Source organism: Medicago truncatula, chromosome 2, assembly GCF_003473485.1.
Source record: "Medicago truncatula cultivar Jemalong A17 chromosome 2, MtrunA17r5.0-ANR, whole genome shotgun sequence".
Classification (NCBI taxonomy): domain Eukaryota; kingdom Viridiplantae; phylum Streptophyta; class Magnoliopsida; order Fabales; family Fabaceae; genus Medicago; species Medicago truncatula.
The window spans coordinates 7,717,044-7,729,461 of record NC_053043.1 but is presented as its reverse complement, the minus strand read 5'-3'; the positions used below and the strand labels follow the sequence as shown (position 1 = coordinate 7,729,461).

At 31.0% G+C, this 12,418-nt stretch overlaps 2 protein-coding genes across 2 annotated transcripts; both read right to left on the bottom strand.

Annotated features, from left to right (window-relative positions):
- Positions 1-1,962: 1,962 nt before the first annotated feature.
- On the bottom strand, positions 1,963-4,665 carry LOC25486088 (heavy metal-associated isoprenylated plant protein 33). Its single transcript, XM_013607282.3, has 3 exons — positions 4,260-4,665; positions 3,966-4,041; positions 1,963-3,535 (listed from the first exon to the last, which is right to left on the bottom strand). Exons 1-3 carry the CDS (start codon positions 4,287-4,289, stop codon positions 2,157-2,159), a joined length of 1,485 nt encoding a protein of 494 aa, XP_013462736.1. The 5' UTR covers positions 4,290-4,665; the 3' UTR covers positions 1,963-2,156.
- Positions 4,666-7,342: 2,677 nt separating this feature from the next.
- Positions 7,343-10,008, bottom strand: LOC25486087 (heavy metal-associated isoprenylated plant protein 33). Its single transcript, XM_013607281.2, has 3 exons — positions 9,706-10,008; positions 9,375-9,450; positions 7,343-8,912 (listed from the first exon to the last, which is right to left on the bottom strand). The coding sequence occupies exons 1-3, from the start codon at positions 9,733-9,735 to the stop codon at positions 7,582-7,584; spliced, it is 1,437 nt and encodes a 478-aa protein (XP_013462735.1). The 5' UTR covers positions 9,736-10,008; the 3' UTR covers positions 7,343-7,581.
- Between the last annotated feature and the right edge of the window lie 2,410 nt (positions 10,009-12,418).

Sequence of the window (12,418 nt, the reverse complement as noted above, 5' to 3'; positions counted from 1 at the left end):
ATCAACTAAATTTTTGTTGGATTGAACTTATAAATTACATAAATTTAACTCAAATACAAGATTTCTCAAATGAATTTAGTTGAATTTGAATCAAACCAATACAGGAATACCACCATAAACTATAATCTACATTTATTTCCATTCAATATTACAATTTATATCAAATCATGTTTTAGGATAAATCACTTTTACAAATGGTTTAGCTTAGGCAATTAGTTGAAGTTTATGTTTGGTATCACGATGAGTATGTCAGAATATCTATCATAATATCAAACATACACAAAATTACTCATAATATAAACAGAAATAATATCGTTTGTTAAAAACACAAGCTCGCATACAGTAATCCTTATTTTATTTTATTTTATTTTTGGTTACTAAGTTTTCATAATGATGTTTCAACGACCATTCTAGCAGTGATTAATCTTTGTAGACGAAGAATATGTGAAGCGCACGAGATGAATTATCCCCTTCCGACAATTTTGTTATACATTAGAGTCTGAATCGAACCTACGACCATTTACTTAAAGACTACAATTCTCTTACCATTTGTACCAATTAATTGTTGGTCAATCATCCTTCTTCTTACTAGGGGAGAAAGTGATTAATTTGATCATATTTGAAAAGAAAAAAGATAAACAGCTTAGCCTATATTTGGTTTTACAGTTGGAGCAACGAGAAGTGGTTTTGATGTTGTACAATCGATTTTAACATGTTCGGTTGCTATCGTGTATGATTGATTTTATCCTCACAAATTTATTCTAAAGTTAAGATTTATAATTTTTGGATTTTTTATTCAACCCACTTTTACATAACTATACAACATAAACCACTTTAGATTCAAGTCATCTTTAAGTGGAATCAATTTGACAAAATCAATTTATTCACAATCAATTAATATCGTAGAACCAAACGTTTAATTTTAACAGTCATTAGTTATACCCATTTTAGAGTTGTCCTTAGAGTCTCGAGTAACTTTTAAACACTTATTGACATTATTAGACTACTTAAAAATTGATCAAAGAGTTGAATTTTCCATATTTTTTGAAGTTAGAGTTTGGCTTCACTTTAATCCTTAATTAGTCCATTGATTTCATAAAAATATACAAATATTTTTGAACTATTGTGACTAGATGAAGGCCACTCAATAGAATCAAAAATCATTCTCTTGATTAAATTTGGATGGATGGATGGACTTAGAGGACCCCATCATCATCATGATAATCATGTGACCTATCTATGATGATTATGAAGGGACAAGAAAACATTGGACCACATAATTTTTTTGCTTTTCAAAAAAAGAAGAAAGATACTCCTTTGTTACTTGGTGCCATTGTATTGACAAGACCAGACACTTACAAAAACTTGAATTTGTCCCAGTGTCAACGCCGTTAGATTTTTGTTTGAGAAATAAAAAAGTTGTTAGATTGTCTCTGTCGTGAAAAAACCATCTAGGACTGGCTTATTAACTGCTTAAGTGCTTTTACACTTTCCACAGCTAATACCCCGTTGGCTTCTATCTTCTTTCGGGTGCTTTCTCTGACACTTCTTCCTTCACCACTCACCACTAATCCAAACTTGTGTATGCTAAAAAATCTAAATAAAAAATCTTACAATCTCTAATGGGGTGTAGCATTATTATTAATAGTATAGATAAATTCACTCATGACAAAAGAATTTGGTGTTTATCACAATTATAGTGATGGTGATGATTTTATATGGCCCACCATAAAAAAAGCTATGCATAGCATTCATTAATTAATGTCACATTAGTGCAGAATAAATAAATAAAGAAAAATAACATAAGCTAAAAAATAATACTCCTAATAATGATTGTCCAGAAAAAGAACAATTAGTCCTTGAGTTTTGAAAGAAATGAGTGCGATAGTCTTTTGTTTTTGTTGGCCCCATTCTCCCCCAATTTTTTAAAATATTTTTATTGATATAAACTCATGAAATATATTATATAATAATAAAATCTATAAATTACTAGCTCCTCTATAGTAATTTAAAGTTCAGGTTTTATAAACTTATAAAAAAACATGGATGAAAAAAAGGCACAAAAGAAAAGAAAATTGAAAAGCAAACTAAAATTAAAACTCATTTCTACTTCTTTTCTTCTCTTGCCAACATCACGAATTCAACATCTCATTTCTTCACATAACACTGCAGCTTGAAGTATTTTCATCATTGAAAAAGTTGGAGTATGGATCATGAGGATGTTGTGGTGGAGGAGGATAGCTATAAGGTGGAGGATACATGTAATTAACAGCCATTGGTGGTCTTGCATAAATCATTGGTTGAAATCTATCATTTCCACCAGCTGGTATTGCCCTTTGTTGATTCATCATTGCAGCCATGTATTGTTGTTGTTGGTATGGGTTTCCACCCATCATCATTTCAGGACCACCATATCCACCGCCGACACCACCACCACCACCACCACCACCGTTCATCGCAGCTGCCGGTAGGCCTTGAACAGCTGGCATGTTACCTCCCATTTGACTCATCATTGCCATGTTGTTTCCCATTGCTCCTCCTCCTCCCATTGGCATACCACTCATATTGTTAGAAACCATGTGGCCCACATTAGGATGACCACCACCCATGTTTGGAAGTCCATTATTTATCATACCTTGAACACCACTTTCTCCCATTCCATTTACCTTTTTACCCACATTGTTATTTGGAATCCCACCATTACCACCACCACCACCACCAACATTCTTATTTCCATTTTTACCCTCTGGCATTCCACCTCCATTTTTGCCACCATTGTTCTTATTACCTCCACCTTGATTCTGACTCTGATTATTTCCGCCACCACCACCACCACCTTTCTTTCCACCACCCAAGCCATGAACTTGAACAGGCACAGGTCCTGCTCCACCTTTCTTTCCATTGCCTCCACCACTTCCAACACCCTTTTGAGCATTCATCATCATGTGAGCAGGACCATTACCCCCCATAGGTAGTTTCATCTTATTCAAAGGATGTTCCATCTCATCATCAAACTCCTCATCAGAATATTCATCATCATCAAACTCATCTAACTCATCATCAGAAAAATCATCATACTCTTCAGGCAAATTGAACTTAACACCTTTCATATTTGTATTTTGATTTGGTGGTGGCATTTTCATGTTCATGTCCTTGAATTGAGGCACCTTCAGATCTCCAAATCCTTTAATATGTTGAAGTTGTTGCAGCTGTTGTAACTGTTGCTGAAGCTGCTGTTGTTGAGGATTTTGTCCTTGTTGGCTACCACCCTTTGGCTGATTTTGGTTATTTCCAGGACCCTTTTGCCCCTTGTTGTTATTGTTTCCTCCACCACCTTTTCCATTGTCAATATGCATGTTCTTCATTTGATTTGGAATGTTGTTCTGGTTGTTATTGTTGTTGTTTGCCTTTGGAGCACCCCAAAGTTCTGCATGTTTCCCTGATTTTGCAAGCTTCTTGATGAGAACATTTGGGTCCACATTTCCAGAAACGGTCACCTTCCCTTGTTCAGCATCTATCTCAGTAGCAAAAACCCCTACAAAATTAAATTACACAATAAATAAGCAACATACTTCAAATGATTTAAGATATGATAATAGGTGGTGGTAAAAATCAGATTTTTTTTTTCTTCCTTCTACAAATAAATAAAATTAAAGCGTTTCAAGAGTAAAAAATAAAATATGGTATATAAGTTATGCATATGCTCACTATTACCAATAGCAGATCAGTACCATTTGCAAAAAGTAAATCAAGAAAAGTCAAAATGTTACAAACAGTAGTGAGAATGGTGCAAGGTGCAGAGTAATTGTTTTACATGTAATTTTTACAGTAGTGAGAATGGTATATAAGTTATTTTTCTCTTGATATAAAGAGTTTTTTTTAAGACTATGAATGTGAATGAAAAGGGAAAAAAACATTTTTTTTTTTTGGGTAAGTTGGAAGAGTGAATATAAGGATTTTCTTACCATCAATCTTCTGCAAGATTTTCTTAACTTTCTGCTTGCAACCGTCACAGTGTATGTTCACTTTGAGAACACTTTTCTGCATGCACAAGTGATCCCAAAACCAAAAACAAGAATTAGTGTTACATAAAAGGTAAAAACAAAACACCTTACTACTTTATTAGAAAAAATGTCATAAGCATGTATACACATACATAGAAACATACATGACAAAATTAAATCAAATTTAAAACTAAAAAAACAGAGTTTAACAACTTAAAAAGCTTCAATAGTTGATGCTATGAAGATTTTTTTTACCTGTATCTTTAAAATCTCTTCTTTACTCATTTTTTTTTATCAAAGGGTTGTAACAAAGAGGGAGAAATGTAGAAAGGGTAAGAACATAACTAAGAAACTTCGATGAGGGAATATTGTGTAGAAGTTGTTTGAGATATTTAGTTTTATAGATGAAGGTTTAGGAAACAATGAGAGAAAAGAAAATAAAAGAAGGGTGTGTGAATATAAGCAAGGGGGTGTGAAGAAGAAGGCTTGGAGTTAGAGAGAAATATGGAGAGAAAAATGGTGGGTAGTCATTAAAGAGAGAGAGAAAGATGAGAAATGTGAGGCATTAGTGAGAATATGAACAGAAAGGGGGAAAGTATAACGAGAGAGAGAGAGAAGAGAGATGGTGTTGTAAGCTTTCACTTTTTCTTTTGTGCCATTATTTATGGGGGGGGGTATGTATTTAGCAACCATGGTTGTCTTGGGAGACTTTCCAAGTTTTCTAACACCTTATTTTAGGGTAGTCCTCTGTGACATTATGGTTGATGACATTGTGACAAAATTGGATACCATAATGTCACAAGTATTTATTTTCTTTCTCTTTCATAATATTTTTTATTTCTTTGTACACTTGTGATCTTGTGATATTATTGTTTGTCAATATCACTAATATCATCAACTACAATATCATCGAATATTATCTTTATTTTAACCTTGAAATTCTTGTGTGCATAACACATTAGTTTTTACAAACTTCCAATAAAAGTGTCACATCTCATTTATCTCTAAATAATATTTTAACAATCAAGTTTTTTTGTTTTCTAACTTTTTATCATCCGATGTTCATTTATAATCTTTAACTTTTTTACATTTTTTGTTTACCATGAAACCTTTATAGTCTTTGCTTTAAATTAATGTCAACTCTAAAATTTGAATCAGAAAATTCTAAACTAAACAAAATAAATTAGTTGAAGTTTTTAAGATCTACAACTACAACTTCTCAACAACAAAGATTAATTAATTTTGTTTTATTATCAATTAAAAAAATAAACGAAATTGATTATTATAATATAATAAACAATCTTTCATTAAAAAAAATTTCTTCAAAAAAGAAATAAGTTTACTAAAATATTTTTTAGGGTTATATGTTTTTTGTCCCTATAAAATTGGGACTTTTAAGTTTAGTTCTTACTTAATTTTAATAATTCTATTAGTCCCTAAAAAAAAAATTCCGCACTCAATATTAGTCCCTTCTCAATTTAAATTTGTTTAATTTATGGTTAAACTCTTGAGTTTTTGAATAGTTTTTTGCAAACATATTAAGAACATTACTAAAACCGATTAAAATTAAGTAAGAACTAAACTTATAAGTTTTTAATTTTATAAGCATCAGAAACATATTTAATCCTATTTTTATGAAAAGTCTCATTTTAGAATTTGCGTCAGGCCTCATCAGCGTGTTTTGAAGAGTGTACATATAGATTGATGATGATCCATCAACGAAAAAAAAAAGGGAATATATACGGTTTCTCTTTTATTTTGTTATTTACTTTTGTTTTTGTTGCATTTCTGTTAATATAAATGAGGCGTCATTCTTTTTTCCCTAAAAAAAAAAGACGTGCCTATCTTTACATGAATTTCTCATTTTAACTATGGCATGTTCAACTTTTGTTTCGGCTAAGTTTCTATGAGAATCTTTCTAACACACAATGTAACAAATTTTCGTGTTATTGGACACACAAAATGCGGCCCGATATTTGATATCGTACAAAATATACTTGACTTAGCATGTGTTTGGTTTGGTATTTGAGTCTCCAAACTCATGCACAATTGTATTGTTGTCGTGCTAGAAGCTACAACATGAAGATTCTACTTGTATATTTCTAACTGTGGTGATATGAAATGTATATTTAGTTATGTAAAGGTGAATTGAACAATATACAACTAAACATGTCAAAAGTAATTTTACTCTTCTATAAATAGTTTTGCCCTCTCCAAAAGTGGAATCAAACAAGCACTACATAAATGCAAAAAACTTGACATGATTTCAAGCTAACACAAAAAACTTGCCGCAAAATCAAGCATATCATTAATGCAAGTTTGGTTATGCGTTGATGGAATTTGATTTTGAGTGAATTGATTATTATTTTTAGAAGGAAAGTGAGTGAATTGATTATGTTATATTCATTATGGCTAAAAGTGAGTTGGAGGTAAAATAATTTATATTTAAAAATATTCATGTAAAAGTGGGTTGAACAAATTTTTTGAATGAGTGTTTAAAAAAAAGAGTGATAGAATTAATTATAGAATAAAAAACTCAAATATCTAGCTTCAAGCATACTAAATTTTGGAGACAAAATTAATTCAATTTGAGAGCAATCATAAATTTCATGATAAATTTTACACCTTTAGAATTAACATTTGCTCTCTAACAGTGAAACAAAATATACACTTTGTTTTTTCTCCCTGACAAGGGAGACGTGATTCCGAAAATGTAGAATTGATTTTGACATATTCGATTTTTATCATGTACAATTAATTTTATCCTCCCAAATTGATTCTAACTTGAAGTTAAGATTTATAGTTTTTGAATTTTTGTTCAATTCACTTTCTATATATCTGTATACAACCTAAGCCACTTTAAATTCAACTAATCTTTAAGTAAAATCAATTTGAAAAAATCAATTTATTTACAATCAATTAATATCGTAGAACCAAACATTTAATTTTACCACTCATTAGTTATACCCATTTTTAGTTGTCCTTAGAATGTCGAGTAACTTTTGAACACTTAGTGAGATTATTAGACTACATAAAAATTGATCAAGAATTGAATTTGCCACTTTTTTAGAGAAAATTTGTCATATTTTGTTGAAGTTAGAATTTGACTTCACTTTAATCCTTAATTAGTCCATTGATTTTATAAAAACAGACAAAAAATATTTTGAACAATGGTCACTAGATGGAGCCCACCCAATAGAACCAGACAATCACTGTTTTTATTAGATTTAGATGGATGGATAAACTTAGATGACCCCATAATCATCATGATAATTATGTGACCTATATCTAAGATGACGAGGAAGGGAGAAGAAAACAATTGAACCCATGTCATTTTCTTTTTCTTATTATTGATATTTTTGTAACTAATAAACACATATTTAAAGGCATCTCATATGGATTACCATATCCCATTACATCTCATAATTTTTCCCAAGATAATCATAAAATATATTATATAATAATAAAATCTATAAACCCCTATAGTAGTTTAAAGTTCAGGTTTTTTTTTTAAAAAACTTTTTACAAACTTGGATGTTCTCATTTCTTCTTTTCTTTTCTTCTCTATCCAGCATTTTCACATAACAGTGCAGTTTGAAGTATTTTCATCATTGAAATAGTTGGAGTATTGATCATGAGGATATTGTGGTGGAGGAGGGTAGCTATAAGGTGGAGGATACATGTAATTAACAGCCATTGGTGGTCTTGCATGCATCATTGGTTGCAATATATCATATCCACCAGCTGGTATTGCCCTTTGTTGATTCATCATTGCAGCCATGTGTTGGTGTTGTTGGTGGTATGGGTTTCCACCCATCATCACTTCAGGACCACCATATCCACCACCAACACCGCCGCCTCTTCCTCCATTGTCGTTAATTGCAACTTCCGGTATGCCTGAAACAGCTGGCATGTTACCTCCCATTTGGCCCATCATTGGCAAGTTGTTTTCCATTGCTCCTCCTCCCATTACCATACCACTCATATTACCATCAATGTGGCATGCATTAGGATGACCACCACCCATGTTTGGAAGTCCATTATTTATCATACCTTGAACACCACTTTCTCCCATTCCATTTACCTTTTTACCCACATTGTTATTTGGAATCCCACCTCCTCCACCACCAACATTCTTATTTCCATTTTTACCTTCTGGCATTCCACCTTGATTCTGAATCTGATTATTTCCACCTTCGCCACCACCACCTTTCTTTCCTCCATTCCCATTTCCACCAGCCAAGGAATGAACTTGAACAGGCATAGGTCCTCCAACACTTCCGCCACCACCTTTTATTTCAATGCCTCCACCATTTCCTGCACTGATCTTTTGAGCATTCATCATCATGTGAGCAGGACCATTACTCCCCATAGATAGTTTCATTTTATTCAAAGTATTCTCTATTTCATAATCAAACTCCTCATCAGAATAATCATCATCATCATCAAACTCATCATCAGTAAAAGCATCATCCTCTTTAGGCAAATTGACCTTAACACCTTTCATATTTGGATTTTGATTTGGTGGTGGCATCATCATGTTCATGTCCTTGAATTGAGTCCCCTTAAGATCTTCAAGTCCTTTCATCTGCTGAAGTTGTTGAAGCTGTTGTTGAGGATTCTGCTCTTGTTGTCCACCTCCCTTTGGTTGGTTTTGGTTATTTATAGGATCCTTTTGCCCATTGTTGTTATTGTTTTCTCCACCACCTTTTCCAGTGTCAATTTGAATGTTCTTCATCTGGTTTGCCATGTTGTTATGGTTGTTATTGTTGTTGTTCTCCGTTGGAGCACACCAAAGTTCTGCATGTTTCTTTGATTTTGCAAGCTTCTTGATGAGAACATCTGGGTCTATATTCCCAGCAACAATCACCTTTCCTTGTTCAATATCTATCTCAATAGTATAAACCCCTGCAAAATTAAATTACACAATAAATAAACAATATACTTCAATTGAAAATAAATAAATAAATAAATAAATAAAGCTTTTAAAGAGTAAGAAATAAAATATGGATCTAATGGTGGTATGAGTTTTGTGTTATTTTTCCCTTTCATATAATAAAAGAATTTTTAAAATAATATTGAGTATCAAAGTGAATGAAATATGGGGTAAATACATATTTCTAAGAGTGAGAGAGTTTCTTCAAAAAAAAAAAAAAAGAGTGAGAGAGAAAAAATAAAAGCTTTTCATGAGTATTTTTTTCTTGGGCTATAAAAATAATAAAACAAATGTATGTAAATCAATGGTGGTAATAATATATTTTATATTTTTCTCTTGATATTAAAGAGTTTTTTTTAGAGTATAAACGTGATGAAAAGAGATTTTTTTTTTTGTTGGCCAATTCAGAAGAGTGAATAGAAGGATTTTCATACCATCAATCTTCTGCAAGGTTTTCTTAACTTTCTTCTTGCAACCGTCACAGTGCATGTTCACTTTGAGAACACATTTCTGCATGCATAAACAATAACACCAAAAACAAAATAAAGTGAAAATTTCATCATTGTAAACTAACAAGAATTAGTATTACATAAAGGATAAAACAAAACACCTTACTTTATTGGAAATGGCATATGCATATATACACATACAAAGAACCATACATGACAAAATTAAAATTAAAACAGAAAATACACTAAGTTTAACAAGTTAAAAAGCTTCAAGAATAATAGTTCAAAGTTGTTGATATGAAGAATTGTTTTGTACCTGTATCTTCAAAATCTCTTCTTTACTCATTTTTTTATCAAAGGAATGTTTAGGAAAGGGTGAGAATGTATCTAGGAAACCCTGATGAGAGAATATTGTGTAGAATGTGTTTATGATATTTGGTTTTATAGATGAATGTTTAGGAAGCAATGGGCGAAAAGAAATGAAGGGTGTGTGAATATAAGCAAGAGAAAGGGAGTGTGAAGAAGAAGGCTTGGAGTTGGAGAGAAATAGGGAGAGAAATATGATAAATGTGACATGAGCAAGAATATGAACAAAAAGGGGAAAGTATATCAGGGGGGTATTTGGCAACCATGGGTGTCTTCAGAGACTTCTATCTTTTCTAACACCCTATTTTAACTATGCCATGTGGCATGTTAACTTTTGGTTTGACTGATATTCTATGAGAAGCTTTCTAATACACAATCTAACAAACTTTCGTGTTATTTGGACCCACAAAATGGGGCACAATACTTATACTCCCTTCTATCTATCACAATTATAAGTATTTGGCCTATATTATTGATCAAATACATCATTTAATGAATGAACTTAAAAAGTTGATTTTTGCTTACAATAGTGATCGAAGGGAGTACTCTCTTCCTTTTATAATAACGGAGTCATTTGCAAAAAAAAATATCTTAAAATAACTGAATCATTTCACTTTTAAATACAATATTAATTACTTTTTTCCTTTTATAACTCTAATTAATACTATCTTCATCATTTTCAATTCAATATATTCCACTTTGCATTTATGATAGTGGAGAATGCATCAGTACTTAACAAGAGCACTTAAAATATTTTGCGCTCTCCTTCATTTATACATTTTTTATTAATATGTGTGGAATGAGCAAATGACTGAGTTAATCCAGGACGAAGGGAGTATAATACAAAACACACTTGATTTAGTGTGTGTTTATTTTGGCATTTGAATCCCAAAACTCATGCACAATTGTATTGTTGTCGTGCTAGAAGCTACAACACGAAGATTCTGCTTGTATATTTTACTCTGCGATGATATGAATTGAATTTGAGTGAATTAATTCTGTTTAAAAGTGATTTGAAGGTAGAATAATTTGTGTTTGGATACATTTATGCAAAAGTAAATTGAACCAAAAATATGAATGTAGCAACAAAAAAAAGTTTGAATGTAAAAATCAATTCTAAAATCAAAAAGGAGAAATCACAACTTCAAGTAGAGTCCATTATACTCAAAAGAAATAAAACATGTCAAAATCAAATTTGCATCTATAATTAATTTTGCCCCCTCTAAAAGTAGAACCAAACTAACACTACATAAACGAGAAATACCTGACATGATTTCGAGCTAAAACAAAAACTAGCTGGAATAACATTAGTGTATGTTTGGTTCTGTATTGATGAAAACGGATTTTGAGCGAATTGATTAAGTTATATTCATTATGCTAAAAGTGAGTTGGAGGTAAAGTGATTTATTTTTGGATAAATTTATGTAAAAGTTGGTTGAACAAACGATTTGCATATTAGAATCAATTATAGAATAAAAAACTCACATATCTAACTTCAGATAAAATCAATTTTGGAGGAAATATCAATTCAATTTGAGAGTAATCAAAGATTTCAAGATCAATTTTACACCTTAAGAATTATTGGTCTCTTTAAAAGTGAAATCAAATATACACTTGGTTTTTCTCTTTCTATATGCCACGAGAGAAGATAATGATTAAAAAATACTCCCTCCGTTCCATAATAACTGAGTCATTTGCAAAAAAAAAAAAGTCTCAAAATAACTGAGTTATTATAATATTAATTACTTTTTCCCTTTATAATTCTAATTAATACTATTTTCATCACTCCCAATTCAATATATTTCACATTACATTTATGTTAGTAAAATATCTATGCTTTGTATGATTCAAATCGTTCTTTTTGTGGGTTCAATGAGACTTAACATAAGATAGAAGATTCCACTTTAAGAAAAAGTGAGATCTCTTTAAGAAGTTGGAAATCATGTGTTCAAATTTGAACGAAGAAGAAAAAAATTAATCTAACAACTAATTATTAATATTTGTCATTTAAAAGATAAGAACCTCTCTTGATCTAGTTACATATGTTTAGTTTTCTCGAGGTATGGTGAGCTTTTTTTTTGTGACTTTTTGGTTACATCCGGTGTTCCTCAAACCATGTACATTCATTAAATTATATCTATCAGACATTTATAGAAGATGAGTGTTATTTGAACAACCAATTTGGTTGATAACTTATGCAACAATCATAATTTACAAAGAAAAAGAAGTATTTGCACAAAAACCAAAACAATAGAGAGATAAAGTAAAAATGATATGAGTATGAGAGAAAAAGTTGTCACAAAAATTGTCACAAATGGATGTTCAAATATCATTTCTCTTTATAAAAACTATATTTTATTAACATCCTAGGATGACATATAAAGTGAGATGAATTTTTAACTAGATTGACATGAGTATTGAGTACTTGGAAGAGATACTCTCTCACACACTTTTTAAATGTAGTCTTCATTGTTGAATGAGAGGAACTCATTAAATTGGGTTTCATATAAATTTAATGAAATCCTTAGAAAATTTACATTAATTAAAAGTCGTATTTAATTTGTTCATAATTATAAGTTCCTCTCAAAAAATGTCACTAAATATTTTAAGAAAAAAAAATCATATTTGCAATAAATACTTTCATGGGTAAAATAATTGTCAAT